At 39.6% G+C, this 15,002-nt stretch overlaps 1 protein-coding gene across 1 annotated transcript in view; it reads left to right on the top strand.

The window, feature by feature from the left end:
* The window catches only part of LOC134622792 (uncharacterized), a 39,620-nt gene that overhangs the window by 24,060 nt on the left and 558 nt on the right, over window positions 1–15,002 (top strand). The window contains exons 7-11 of the mRNA XM_063468136.2: window positions 1,206–1,272; window positions 1,411–1,506; window positions 11,460–11,699; window positions 12,034–12,205; window positions 12,692–12,705. Coding sequence (XP_063324206.2) covers window positions 1,206–1,272; window positions 1,411–1,506; window positions 11,460–11,699; window positions 12,034–12,205; window positions 12,692–12,705 — 589 coding nt within the window. The remainder of the gene's footprint in view (window positions 1–1,205; window positions 1,273–1,410; window positions 1,507–11,459; window positions 11,700–12,033; window positions 12,206–12,691; window positions 12,706–15,002) is intronic.

The raw sequence follows: 15,002 nt of genomic DNA, 5'->3' as shown, positions 1-15,002 counted from the left end.
ACAGCAATAACTGTGTGTTATTAAGGTCAACGACCTCTGCAGTAATATAATTAGTAGGTGCAGTACTTTGTGATTCTGTCTAGAAAGGTGCTATGTAAATAAAATTGTATTTATTATTTATTATTTAAGTTTTAAATAGAAACACGGCTGCATTTTAACATATCTGTCTGCTTAACAACATAAATAATGATTAATAGTTCTGTGTAGGACGTAAAACCCCAGTTCCCTCAATCTGGGGACACAGAAAAAAATATTTTTAAATCTCTTAAAACCATATCTTTCTCACAACAGAAAACAGAAAACGCATGAAATGTTCAATATGAGAAAAGGAATCACTTTAAGATATATGAGTACATTTCAAAGTTGATGGTAGTGTGTATGCAATATGTCACCAGCAAGAAAACTATCTGATGATGCTTTAATGTCTTTTTAGTTTGGCTTATACAATTCCTTCTTATGTTAGGTTAGTTTTAATTGCAGGCCAGTGCAGGCAGCTTGAGTTACCTATCAGAGCTCAGCAGGTTATGTACAACAATGTCGTTAAAACTTTCAGTCAGCTGAGACTGAAGAAGTCACTTGGATGAGTGATGAAAGCTTTCTCACACAAAAACTGCTACGTCCAGATGAACAGAATCAACCTTTTGGGATTTTCTTACCTAGATGATTGAGCATGCATCAAGACATTGTTAAAAATCATTACCATATTTTCATTAGCAAACAAACCTTTAAAACCACATTCAATAAAGTGCACACAGCAGATCCTCCAGAGAGAAAAAAAGGAAAAAACAATTACATTTATACTATTGAAAGATAGAAGAGATTTATGTACATGTAAATACAAATTTTAAATTGAAGGTTTACTGGTACTGTTTATATAACAGTCAGTTTCTTTATATCTTTGAACTAATTAGTTCATGTCCAAATGCCTTAAATAACATTTAAACCCTTTATCACAAACTTTGATCTTAATGTAACCACTTTTAAATCCAAAGTTTTGTTATCAGAAATCTTTGAGAGTAAAACTGACCTACAATTTGGACTGATGAGTGAGAAGGAGCAGCAAGGATTAAGCACCACGCCTCTAAAACACAATCAAACTTTACCCATAAAATGAAAACACTCCACTAAGCTATCAGCACTGTTACAAGTTGCTTCTGTTTGTTACTGAATTGATGTTCACATTTTCATGTTTTTTTTAAATGCAGATGACAGAAGCAGAGATTAAAGTCCTTGGAAAATTAAAGCCTATGGTAACACAAGACTTTTTTCAGTGTATGTATGGCTACACTCATTTGATGAGTTCAAAAACAAATATTTTTCCTCCATTTATGTTTTTTTTAATAAATAGTATTATTATGTGTATGTTATTTATCATTTGAAATGTTGTGATTGAGTGTCTTTTCTTTGTAGATGCTGAAAATTTAATGAAGAAGAAATCAGTTAACCATAATGAACTAATGATCCTCTGCAATTATTTTGTGGAACAACTACAACAAGCACGCAAAGGTGAGTTTGAAACTAACATAACACTGCAAAAAGGTTCCACTCCAACATCTGGCTAGGGCATTTCAGTGTGGAGTTTCTATGGTCTCCCACCAATTTGCATTGCAATAATAAATACCAAACATATTTGAAAGTGGTTGTGACATGCTCAAAGACATTAAAGTAAGAATCAACCTCACTTTCTCTGAAAGGTGGCACTAAGGCAGTTGTTTTTTTCAATTCAATTCCATTCAGTTTCATTTAAATAGCACCAAATCACAACAACAGTCACCCCAATGCACTTTATATTGTAAGGTAGACCCAAAGATAATACATTCAGAGAAAAACCCAACAATCATATGATCCCCTATGAGCAAGGACTTTGGCGACAGTGGGAAGGAAAAACTCCCTTTTAACAGGAAGAAACCTCCGGCAGAACCAGGCTCAGGGAGGGGCGGGGCCATCTGCTGCAACCGGTTGGGGTGAGAGAAGGAAAACAGGATAAAGACATGCTGTGGAAGAGAGACAGAGATTAATAACAAGTACGATTCAATGCAGAGAGGTCTATTAACACATAGTGAGTGAGAAAGGTGACTGGAAACAAAAAACTCAGTGCATCATGGGAATCTCCCGGCAGCCTAAGTCTATTGCAGCAAAACTAAGGGAGGATTCAGGGTTACCTGGTCCAAAAGTAGAGATAGTGTCTGTCTCCCGAATCCAAACTGGAAACAGGTTCCTTAGAAGAGGGGCCTGAAAACTATAGACTCTCACTCGCATTCTACTTTTAAATACTCTAGGAACGACAACTATGCATGCAGTGCAAGAGCGAAGTGCTCTAATGGGGTTATATAGTACTACAAGGTCATTAAGATAAGATGGGACCTGATTATTTAATACGCTGTATGTGAGGAGCAGGATTTTAGCCAAGACAGGAGAAATATCCTCTCTCTTTCTAATCCCTGTCACTACTCTTGCTGCAGCATTTTGGATTAATTGAAGGCTTTTCATGGCGTTTTAGGACATCCTGATAATAATGAATTACAGTAGTCCAGCCTAGAAGTAATAAATGCATGAACTAGTTTTTCAGCATCACTCTGAGACAGGATATTTCTAATTTTAGAGATGTTGTGCAAATGGAAAAAAAGCAGTCCTGCATATTTGTGTGCATTGAAGGACATATCCTTGTCAAAAATGACTCCAAGGTTCATCACAATGTTTGTGGAGGCCAAGGTAATGCCATCCAGAGTAAGGATCTGGTTAGATACCATATTTCTAAGATTTTCAGGGCCGAGTAAAATAACCTCCTTTGTATCTTAATTAAGAAGCAGAAAGTTAGAGGCCATACAGGTCTTTATGTCTTTAGGACATTCCTGCAGGACAACTAATTGGTGTGTGTTATCTATGAGCAAGCACTTTGGCGACAGTTGGAAGGAAAAACTCCCTTTTAACAGGAAGAAACCTCTGGCAGAACCAGGTGTTGGGTTTATTAAAGCATAAAAACCCCATTGGAACACAAGACCAACAACTGCATGGCAAAACAAGACACAAGACAGAGCTGTTTTATATTTAGTCCTGCGAGGGAGGCCGGCCAAGGTCAAGAACTGTTCCCTTCATTTGAACCCAGCCAACCTCGGAATGGACTCCTAGTACCGCTTCTTTTATTGAGCACAGGCAATTCATGAATACATGAATATGCAATTACAAATACACGTGACAGTCTTAAGAAGGCATGTGTGTGTGTGTGTGTGTGTGTAAAGTATATGCCTGTGTGTGTAGGTGTGTGTGTGTGTGTGTGTGTGTGTGTGTCACTTCCTGTCACCATTTATGGTGTGACCCTTTAACGAGTGTGATCGTCTTGCTGAACTATAAAAACAGGAATTTGTATCTGGCTATACTCGCAGTGGAAATGAGCAAATCTGAAAATAAATCTTCTAATCGGCTAGAAGATTTATGGTGCACAATGACAACCGTATTAGGACATATAGAAGCAATGGTCATGTGACTTCCTATATTCTGTCCTTCCAGAACATGTCTTTCTTGTGAGATGACAGGAACTGGCAGGCGCAGTTTCAGTTCCTCTATCTTGCAGGACTGTGAGTTTTTAAAAGGTTACAACATGAAACAGTCTGGCAGGTTCAATAGGTTATGTCTTAAAAGTTTTGGGGCATTTATTTTTGATCATGTGTTCTTTACACATAAATCATTTTCATTAATGACAATTAATTTGTCAAACACCAGGCTCAGGGAGGGGCGGTCCATCTGCGGTGACATGCTGTGGAAGAGAGCCAGAGATTAATAACAAGTAGGGCTGCAACGATTAGTGGACTAGTCACGATTACGTCGACTATCAAAATCGTTGACGATTGATTTAATAGTTGACACGTCGTTTGAAGCTTTGTAAGATCCCAAAAGATGTAGTAGGATTTAAGCGTGTAATAACGGACTGAAACAAAAGATGGCAGCACTGCATGTACAAAGATACCAGCTGCCGTTAAACCCCGAAGAAGAAGAAGCTGTGTCCCAGAATTTATAGTGCGGTTCAGCACTGCCCTGCTCAGTTTCTAACAATGGCAGTAGCTAATTAGTTTTAATATTACTCTTGTTATTCTTTCTGGGTCACAAAATAAACGTTTAACATATTTTCAGGCAAGAATGTAGTTGTGTAAACCTGGAAAATCTGCTCAGTTTATTAGGACACCACATATTTTCAAAGACGCTCCAATGTTTTCGGATATGTCTGTTACCCACCTGCTCAATAACTAGCCGGGTTTCAACACTCACTAGAGCCGGTGAGAACACCGAACTTTGGGCAAATCGTTATCAAACCCAATGCCGTCTTTCGCTAATCAGGTTAAACATGAAATATAAGTCACTTAGATAACTTACAATGATATGGTTTGCCTTTTTTTTTTAGTATTTTATTTGTTCCTGAGTAAATCCGTTTAGCTGAAATTAAAGTTTTTACACAGCTGAATAAACATCAAGCAGACAACTGATTATCAGAAGTGTGAGATGCTCGAGAATATACTCCAGTGTCCTGTTATATTTTAGATAGCAAGGAGCAGACGGCTGAGTTTATTAAACTGACCAAAACAATCTGCAAATTTCATTAAAATTTAATAAACTATAATGTTGTCTTTATTTTTAGTTAGCACATACCTTAAACACTTAAAGCTGTAAGCTAATGATAGTTATATAAGAGCAGATGCATGCTGGTGAAATAAGCTGTATGATTTACGTCCAATGGATGCATGATCTGATTAGTCGACTAATCACAAAAATAATCGGTGACTAGTCGACTATCAAAATAATCCTTTGTGGAAGCCCTAATAACAAGTATGATTCACTGCAGAGAGGCCTTACAGAAACCTGGTTGCAGCAGGATGATTATGTTACTTTAACTGAATCACCAAAGACCAGGACAGATGTTTAATTCATTTGAAAGCCTGATGCTTAGCTTTGTCCACCATGGCTGCAAAACACAAAAACCAGTCTTATTTGTCTTGATGCATACTCAATCATCCAGGTAATTAAATCTCCAAAAGTTGATTCTGTTCATCTGTATGTAACGTTTTCAATTGGGGAAATGTTTCCTCAGTCATCCAAGTGACTTCTTCAGTTTCAGCTGACTGCAGGTTTCCCCAATCTTATAAACAGTACATTTGCATAATGACTGAAAGTAGCACCAGTGAAGGAACAATGGGCTGGGAGGTCAGTTCCTTCATCATAATTATGCAAATTCTCATGACCATTGATCAACAACCGCTGATCAAAGAACACTGATCAATGGCCATTAGTACCATTCGCAGAGAGTTGCAGAATGGCTGCAATCACAGCATTGTAAGATAGCGAAAGATGTACCCTTAGGCCCCCTCATCAATTGAGAAATGGTCTTTCCCTTTTCATTTAAATGGCCTCCTTGACTCCACGCTCTAACCAGCGTTCCTCCCTGTCTAGGATGTGTACATCCTCATCATTGAACGAGGGTCCACTGGCCTGTAGGTGGAATGTAACTAGACTGCAGAGTCCTGGCCTGACGAGGTAGCTCTTCTGTGTTGCGCCATCCTCTTCGCCAGAGGTTGTTTGGTTTCCACTATGTATAAATCCTGCAAATCCTCCTGGCACTTAACAGCGTACACTAATTTACTCTGTTTGTGTCGGGGAGTGGACCAATTTTTGGCGCAGCATGTTTTGGGGTTTAAAAGCCACAGAGACACAGTGTTTAGGAAAAATGCGTCTCAACTGTTCCGATACACCTAACACGTATGGGATCAGTACAAGTTTTCACTTAGGTGCGTGGGTTTGCGATACACATCAGCTTTTAGATGTCCCCCATTACTGATGGAAATCTCACAGTCTAAGAAGGCTAACCTGCACTTTTTCATATTTTCCCTGGTGATTTTGATGTGTCGGTCCACCAAGTTAATGTGATCCATGAAATGTGATACGTCCTGAGATTTGATTTTCACCCAGGTGTCATCCACATACCTGAAACAATGACTTGGTGGTGTTCCAGGGTAGGATAGCAAAACCCTCATTTTCCGCTTCTTCCATGTACAAATTGGCCATGATGGGTGAAACTGGGGAACCATGTTTCTGCCTGTAGAACTGACCCTTGTATGTGCAATTGGTGGAATGAACACACAGTTCCAAAAGCAGACACACTTGATGCTGAGAGTGGTCCTGTTGCTGAGGTTGGGGTCATCCTGTAATCGCTTACAAAATACCTCCAACGCTTCCGTGATTGGGATGCAAGAGAAGAGAGATGTAACATTGTACGAGACCATGGTTTCATCTGCCTCCATAATGACATCTCTCACCTTGTCAACAAAATCCAAGGTGTTCTGGATGTGGTGTTCAGAGCTGCCCACCAGCGGGTTGAAGATCGAAGCCAGAAACTTGGAGATGTTATAGGTGACAGAGTTGATCATGCAGACAATCGGTCTTAAAGGTGCACCCTGCTTATGTATTTTTGGTAAACCATACAGACTTGGTGTAGATTCCCCTGGGTACAGCCTGTGGTATGAGGTACTGTCAATAGCATTGTCTTGTTCTAACTGCTTCAGAGAGTCTATCACCTCTTTCTGTAAACACTACCTTGGTCTTGTTTTCAGGGCACATAAGTATTTTAGTCACTGAGCAGTGATAAAATTTCTCATGAGAAAATTTCCTCACTGCCCACTCACAAAAATACTCAAATCAGAACCATTTGACTCCGTGGTATAATTCTCAAACATGTAGCCTAAAGAAGATAACTCAAAAGCTGGAGAGGAAATGGCATGACACAAATTTAGAAGAAGATCATTTAGCCTGGAGAAATAGTTTGTTGCTTTTTAAGAAAGCTCTCCGTAATAGTGATGGGTTGTTCGCGAACGAAATGGCTCTTAGAGCCGGATCTTTGACGTGAACGACGCGAGCCGGCTCCTTATCGCGAGCCGTCACGTGGGTTTTTTTTTTGTTTTTCCTTTCTCTTAGCCTCTCTCTCGCACTTTTTTTCTGCTTCACTCAGCACGCGAGCCTTGTGCTTTACGCTGGACAGAGGGGTGAGGGGCGGTAGTTACACTCAGTAGCACAGGAACAGAGCGGGAGGGAGAGAGAAAGAGAGCCAGGGACAACAATGTCACATTAGACAGGTATAGTAATCATCCACAACTATTTTCAGTTGCAGATGATAAAGGATTCAGAAAGTTTATTCATGCGGGCCCATATGACAGAGAATATGCGTGTTCTTTTTGTTTTCATATTTTAATTTATATTTAATTGTGTTGTGGTTTGCAGTGTTTTGTGTTGTTTCACTTTAAATTTGTAAAAGGAAAAAGCTGAAAATTTAAATAGTTAAAAGTTGAAATGTGAATAGTTGATTTTTGTATTATAGAGACAAAGCACATACAAACTTCAAATCACGTACAAACCCTGAAGCACGTACAAACCCTGAAGCACGTACAAACTCCAAAACACGAAAAAACACGTACAAACTCCGAAGCACATAAAAACTCAAAACACGTACAAAAGACAACAGAAGTGCTCCAGGATGCTCGGCGCAGTGTTGAGCTTTTGTTACCTAGTGGCTACACAAGCCAGCAAGTACCAACGACCGGATTTGGTGTGTGGTAGTAACAGCTAAATGAACATTGTTTTTAAATTATTTGAATATATATGAGTGCCTGTGTATAAATACACAAACAATACACATATGCTTTCAATTGTGTAATTTAAGTGATCTAGTAGCTCTGCTTTGGAAGTTCAGTTAACGCTAGAAATGTGTTTTGGAGTTTGTACGTGTTTTGACTCTAGGGGCCACCGCATATATTTATATATAAACATATATAAATAAAACCACTTTTGTTACGTTAGTAATTCCTTTTGTGCATAATTTTATATTATTGTTAATAATAAATTAATTAAAGCAACTAAACAACCTGAAGAGCCGGTTGGGAGCCGAAAGAGCCGGCTCTTTTTAGTGAGCCGAACCGAAAGAGCCGGATCAATAAAAAGAGCCAGAAATCCCATCACTACTCCGTAAAGCTAGAACATCTTACCATTCCTCACTGATTGAAGAAAACAAGAACAACCCTACGTTTCTCTTCAGCACTGTAGCCAGTCTGAAAAAAAGTCAAAGCACTGTTGAGCCAATTATTCCTTTAGCGCTAAATTGTAATGAATTCTTGAACTTCTTTACAAATAAAATTTTTAGAGAAAAAAAAATAATCACAAAAAATAATCACAATAATCACAATCATCTCACAGTTGTAACATTATCTCTAGCTACTTTTTATATAATCACATATATACAATCATAATCAATTTAACAATTAACAATTATACATTTATCCATTCATACTCTTTCTCTCCAATTGATCTTTCTGAGTTAACTTCAGTAATTACTTCCTCCAAACCATCAACGTGTCTTTAAGACCGCATTCCTACAAAACTGCTCAAAGAAGTCCTGCCATTAATTAATCCTAGAAATCTTAAATATGATCAACCTTCCTCTAATAATCGGCTATGTACCACAGGCCTTAAAGCTGGCAGTAGTTAAACGTTTACTTAAAAAGCCATCTCTAGGCCCAGCAGTCTTAGCTAAATACAACCTCCCTTTTATATCAAAAATTCTTGAAAGAGTAGTTGTCAAACACCTGAAGAGTTTCAGTCAGGTTTCAGAGCTCATCACAGCACAGAAACAGCTTTAGTGAATGATCTTCTTATGGCCTCTGACAGTGGACTCATCTCTGTGCTTGTGCTGGTGGAGCGTTCGATACTGTTGACCATAATATTCGATTAGAGTGATTAAAGCATGCTGTAGGTATTACAGGTACTGCACTGCAGTTCTTTGTATCATATCTGTCTAATAGACTCTGATTTGTTCGTGTAAATGGAGAGTCCTCTTTACACACTGAGGTTAACTATGACGTTCCACGGGGTTTAGTGCTAGGACCAATTCTGTATTCATTATACATGCTTCCCTTAGGCAGTATCATTAGAAGACATAGCAGCCTGGATTTCTGCGTCTTAACTCAGATACGTTATTGTATTCAGCTGTGAAAATCTTAGAAATATGTTATCTAACCAAATTCTTACTTCTTACTCATTACCGTGGCCTCCAGTATCACTGTGAGGAACCTTGGAGTCATTATTGACAAAGACATGTCATTAGATGTACGTATTAAACAAATATGTAGCACTGCTTTCTTCCATTTGTGCAATTTCTCTAAAATGAGAAATATCCTGTCTCAGAGTGGTGCTGAAAAACTAGTGCATGCATTTATTATTTCTAGGCTGGACTACTGTAATTCTTTATTGTCACGAAGTCCTAAAAACTCCCTGAAAAGTCTTCAATTAATCCAAAGTTCTCCAGCAGGAGTAGATTTCTCCCATATTGGCTTTCCTTCATTGGCTTCCGGTTAAACCACAATTGAATTCAAAATCCTGCTCCTCACATACAAGGTCTTAAATAATCAGGCCCATCTTATCTTGATGACTTTGTAGTACCATATTACCCCATTAGAGCACTTTGCTCTCGCACCGCAGGCTTACTTCTTGTTCCCAGAGTATTTAAATGTAAAATGGGAGGGACAGCCTTCAGTTTTCAGGCCCCTCTTCTGTGGAACCAACTTCCATTTTGGATTCGCGAGACAGACACTATCTCTACTTTAAAGATTAGGCTTAAAACTTTCCTTTTTGCTAAAGCATATAGTTAGGGCTGGATCAGGTGACCCTGAATCCTCCCTTAGTTATGCTGCACTAAGCGGAGGCTGCTGGGGGATTCCCGTGATGCATTGAGTTTTTCCTTTCCAGTCACCTTTCTCACTCAACATGTGTTAACAGACCTCTCTGTATTTAATCATACTTGTTATTAATCTCTGGCTCTCTTGCATGAGAAGTTGACAGAAGTTTTACTCACAGGGGTAGAAGTAGCATTGCATTGCCGGGAAGAATCCAGCTCCATAGCTCTTATGCGCAGATGCATAAGCGTAACTTCTTTGGTCTTATTCTCAAGCTCCACCTCTTTCAGGCGAAGCGCGAGATTGAGATCCCCTCCAACCATTCCTGCTTGTAACTGACTGGCTGGGTTGTTCTTTGGGACCTGAATAGCAAGCTTTCAGTGGTGTCTTCAGTCCCTTGAAAGGTTGTGGGATGGTTGTGGCAGCTTCTACTCCTACATCCATCACCAAGCCTCCAGAAACATCAACCATTTGCAGTTACCCCCATTTCCACCAGTTGCTCTGCCAGACATTTCTTAATCTATGTCTTTTGTTTCGTTTTTGTCTTTCACCCAGGGTTTGGATAGCACCTCCCTTTTTGGAATAAGCTTGTTTTGCTTGTTATTTTGGCATTTGTTCACCCCGAAGTAAAGCTTTCAGATTAGTCATAACAAAATCACCTTGATTTCTAAATAGGCTCCTGGATATGGCTTCATGGACTGGGGTGGGATCACTTTCCTTTTAACCCTTTTGTTCCACTCCTGTACCCCTAGATCAGGACGTAACAAAAAGTGGGGGCATGTCCGCTCTTTTTTTTGTCATTCTTTTTGCTCATTGCATTTGGTAGGTTGTCTATAGCCTTTGGTTGGCACTGCAGGTACACTGGCCACAATGACTTTTTGAATGCATGGAAGACACACGCTACCCCTAACTCCCTATTTACACGTGAAAAGTATCCGCAATGTATTTACACAACTCAGTGATCCTCAAGGAGCACACACACACAAAACCCGTAGAATGTTTCGAGGCCAAGGACGGGTCTGCTGCAGTCTGTTGCTGTCTCAGGACAACTGCTGGAGAGGGTTCTTCAAATCAGCCCCATGATCAGGAAACCAATCAGCAGCTGCCAGTTCTCCAAGAAAGGACCTGCAGGCTCTTAAATATGCAGAACACACAGAACAAAATCCAGCCACCAAGATCCAAATTTTGGCCAGGGTCGTAACACATGATAAAACTTGGCTAAACAGAAGGAATGATGATTCATCCACCCATCCATTTGCTTCCGCATAACCTTTTCAGGGTCACGGGGGGTGCTGGAGCTAATCCCTGTCCAGCTGTCATACTGCAAGAGGGGTACACCCTGGACAGGTCACCAGTCGATCACAGGGCTAACACAGGGACAGACAACAATTCGCGCTCACATTCACAACTATGGGCAATTTAGATTTTTCAATTAACCTATCCCCACAAAGTGCATGTCTTTGGACTGTGAGAGGAAGCCGGAATACCCGCAGAGAACCCACGCAAACATGGGGAGGAAATGCAAACTCCACACAGAAAGACCCTGGCCTGATGGTGGAATTGAACTCAGGACCTTATTGCTATGCAGCAACAGTGCTAACATCCGGGCCACCGTGCTGCCCCGGAGCAAAGTATCCGATAGAGAATATTTTATTTTAAAAGTCTCAAAGTCCCCGCAGAGTCCAGTGTCAGAGTTCAGGTTAAACAGTGATGAATTATCACAAAACACCATCTTTCATTCATTTATTTTTTTAGGAAAAAATCAGAATCCACCCTGGTTACGGATGCATCCCACAGTCAAGGTCTACACTGTTGTTACTGGTCGGACCTTTGGCATTGAGACATCCATAATGAACCAAGTGAAGAAACAGAAGTTCACAAGAAAGTCAGTGGAGGAGACCACGAGCTTGAAGGACTGTGACGTCATCATGGTCTTCTGTCCAATCACGTCCCGTATTGTGTCAGATGTGGCAGCAGCACTGAGAAGAGAGGAGGGTAATAATGAGATTTTTGTTTCTTGCAGGAACCATGTTCATAGTGAACAGTGAAAGATTTACTTATGTCTGCAAAATTGACTTATGCTGCTAGAGGTGTTCTTCTTTTTGTGCCTTAGTCTGTTTCAAGGTGGATGTCTTCCTCAATCTCGGAGTCTGCCTCCTTTTTATGATATTGTTATTGCTGCTTACTGAAGTTCTGATCATGAAAACTAGGCTGTAAAATGAACTCAACTTGCAATACATGCCTGTGTTAAGTGGAATGATGTTTTCAACTCCAAGTTCCAAGAAATAAAAACACAAACCTTATTTTTTAAATCTTTTTTGTCTTTTAGTGTCATTGAGTGATAAGCCCGTCATTCTGGTGCTGATGCATCACACCCGAGATGTCAAGTACTCAACTGGAGGAAGAAACAGGGCTGAACTGGGTCCAAAGGTCAAACTGCAGGTCGATGTTCTCTTTCATGACACTCAGCGTGGATTACTGGATTGTGACAAAAACAAACAGTCTGTTGAAATAATAAAACGAGCTATACAAACACTGTAAATAGTTTAATGGTTTTGAATGATTTTGAAAATATCCAATACTAAGAAAAAAAGCAGGAACATATAAAATCACATTATTAGCATTTATTAATCACAAAGAAAGACAAATTAAATTAAAAACTGATTGCTTACTGTATGTAGGGATGGGTATTGTTTAGGTGTTATCCCATACCAGTACCAAACCGGTACTTTTGAAACGGTGCTGGTGCTTAAAGGGTGCTCGAACCGGTGCTTAAAGAATGGAGAACACAAACTTTGTCTAAAAACCTCTCATGTTTAGCTGTTTTTTGTAAAAAGATAACAATGTTAGCCTTTTTTGCAGCTATAGGGCATATATGGTATCACTCTTGGCTGGAAGCAGTGCTTAAACAATGGAAAAAAAACACCAACTTTGTCCAAAAACCTCTCATGTTTAGCTGTTTCCCACTTTTTCTTTGGTCATTTTAGCCTTTTTGGCCAGGGTGAAGGGAGCATCTGCCATCAAACAAGAAGACAGCCGAATGTAACTACAACAGTGTTTGCTAGTTCACCTTTCATGCATTAATGTAATAACATGGTTAGGCTATTCAACGTAAATTGCACACGAACAACATTAAGCTACTGACCCAGAGAAGAACGGCTGCTGCTGCCATCATCATCCATCATCATTTCTGCTACGCTGACAGGGCTAGGGGCCAGGACTCTACTCTTCGGGGTCTTGGGGGATGTTGCTGACTCCGGGTCCGATAACAGGCACCAAACCCGCAGTAGATGTGCACGGTGTGAAGTCTCGCAGTAAGCTATCAAATACGGTGCATTTCTCGGCTTCTGTTTCTGTTTCTGTTTCATTAGATTCGAGGAGTTACCTCCTTTGCACAGTATCACCTTAAAGCACTTGTTGCAGGCTACTGAGTTTGCATCTTTTGCTGTGAAGTACAGCCAGACTTTTGACCGCTTCGCCTTGGGCATTTTTAATCTGTAGCTCCCCATATGGAAAAGATATAAATAAATCTTATAAAGTTTGTATCTGTCTTGTGTGAAACTTGTATGAAAAGCATACAAGAGTGAAAACAGATATAAGATCCCTTGAAAATTATATAAATGAAACTTGTATGTTTTGGATACTTACTAAAACAATATATGAAAGTAATGAGAAAGTGGCCACTTTCATGAGTAAATCATATATGTTTTTATGATTTCTTTTCCATATGGGTCTGCTCTAAAATAACGTACATACCTGGGCCCGCCTACTACGCTTGCAAAGGTAAAATGATTGGCTAGAATCCAAAGTGTATGACATCTCAAGAAAAAAAAAGCACCGAAATAAAGCACCGAAATGTGCGTTGCTTTTCGGTCTGGTTACTACTACCGTTTATGTCACAACCGGGGCCGTAATGGCACCGGATACCGGTACCCATCCCTAACTGTATGTTATAAATCATGCTGGTAAAAGTTGTTCATAAACATAAGTTTATCATGGAGGTTCATCCTGTAAACATGTGATGGTAAGTCTGCTTGTTTCACTGAGTAAAAATAATCCAGACTTGTTAAAATCATCATCATCTTAACTGTGTGGATACTGAAGACTTCTTATAAAAATAAAAATCTGTTTAAATAAAGTAAATATATATGTGATTAAAGAAAGGTGAAATATGACTGTTATTGATCATTTATTAGTGTTAGCCTCATTGTGTTTTCATGTTTTTAAAAACAGAAGTTCAAAGTTCAGTTTGTAAAATTTGCTTCGTCTTCTTCTTGATGTTTACTGGCAGTTGTCAAATGGGGAAATGTTGCATTACTGTCATCAATTAGAGGCAATAATATCCTTCCAGTGCCTGGAGAGAGCAAAGCTGCAGTACATCAAGGCTGCTTTCCCACCCAAACTGCACCCCACCAATATGTATAAAGAATAAAACAGCAGACAATCCTTCCTGCCCTAAAAGCTATTCTGGTCCAAAATGGATCAACCTTGGACATATGCAAGGTTGTTATTCATGGACTCCATCTCTGCCATCATACTTCTGAATAGACTGTTCCAGAAGACCAAGGTGTAAACCACATCTCCCTTTGGGCACACTACAGTCCGTTTAGATTGGCCTCCACATTTATCTTATTCATTTTTGTTTTCTTTCCCACCTGTCCCGTTTGGTTCTTTTGCCATCAGAATTATTGTCTAAAAGGCCAAGAAAGATGCCCAACGGATTTACTTTACCAAATGGACCATCGTGGCCTTGCCGTATTGGTCCCTTCGATTGACCTTTGCTACACACGGGACAGACATGACTGGGGGAAAGAAAAGGGAGAAAGAAAGAGAGGTAGGGAAAGAAAAACAGCGGGTAAGAGGAACTGTGATAAAGTGCAAAAAACAAACAAAACAAACAGACAAAAAATATATATCAATCACCTGGATCACCTGTTGAGAAAGAGAAAAGAGAAAACAAGCAAAAAAAGAGATCAATATAATAAACAATATCATCGCGATAATCTATGTGAATATAGCAGTAAATACTAAATATTGAACATTATTGTGCAGCACATAAGATCGACAGCGCACAGTGTGCTTTGAGGTAGGAGCCAAAAAGGGTTAGGTGTAGACCCCACACTCTCTAGCAGACTGTTACATATAAACCTTTTTACCCCAAGTGCGCTCACACACACAGGTGTACACACGGGTGCTCACATACACTAACTATATCTTCCTTGTAGAGATGTGCAAAGCAGCCGGTATTTGTATTTGTTTTAGTGGGAAAAGTATTTGTTATACTTTTATATAGTATTT

The sequence above is a fragment of the Pelmatolapia mariae genome, linkage group LG3_W, assembly GCF_036321145.2.
Source record: "Pelmatolapia mariae isolate MD_Pm_ZW linkage group LG3_W, Pm_UMD_F_2, whole genome shotgun sequence".
In the NCBI taxonomy this organism is placed as follows: Eukaryota; Metazoa; Chordata; class Actinopteri; order Cichliformes; family Cichlidae; genus Pelmatolapia; species Pelmatolapia mariae.
The sequence above is the reverse complement of the archived record's forward strand: the minus strand, read 5'-3'. Positions and strand labels throughout refer to the sequence as shown.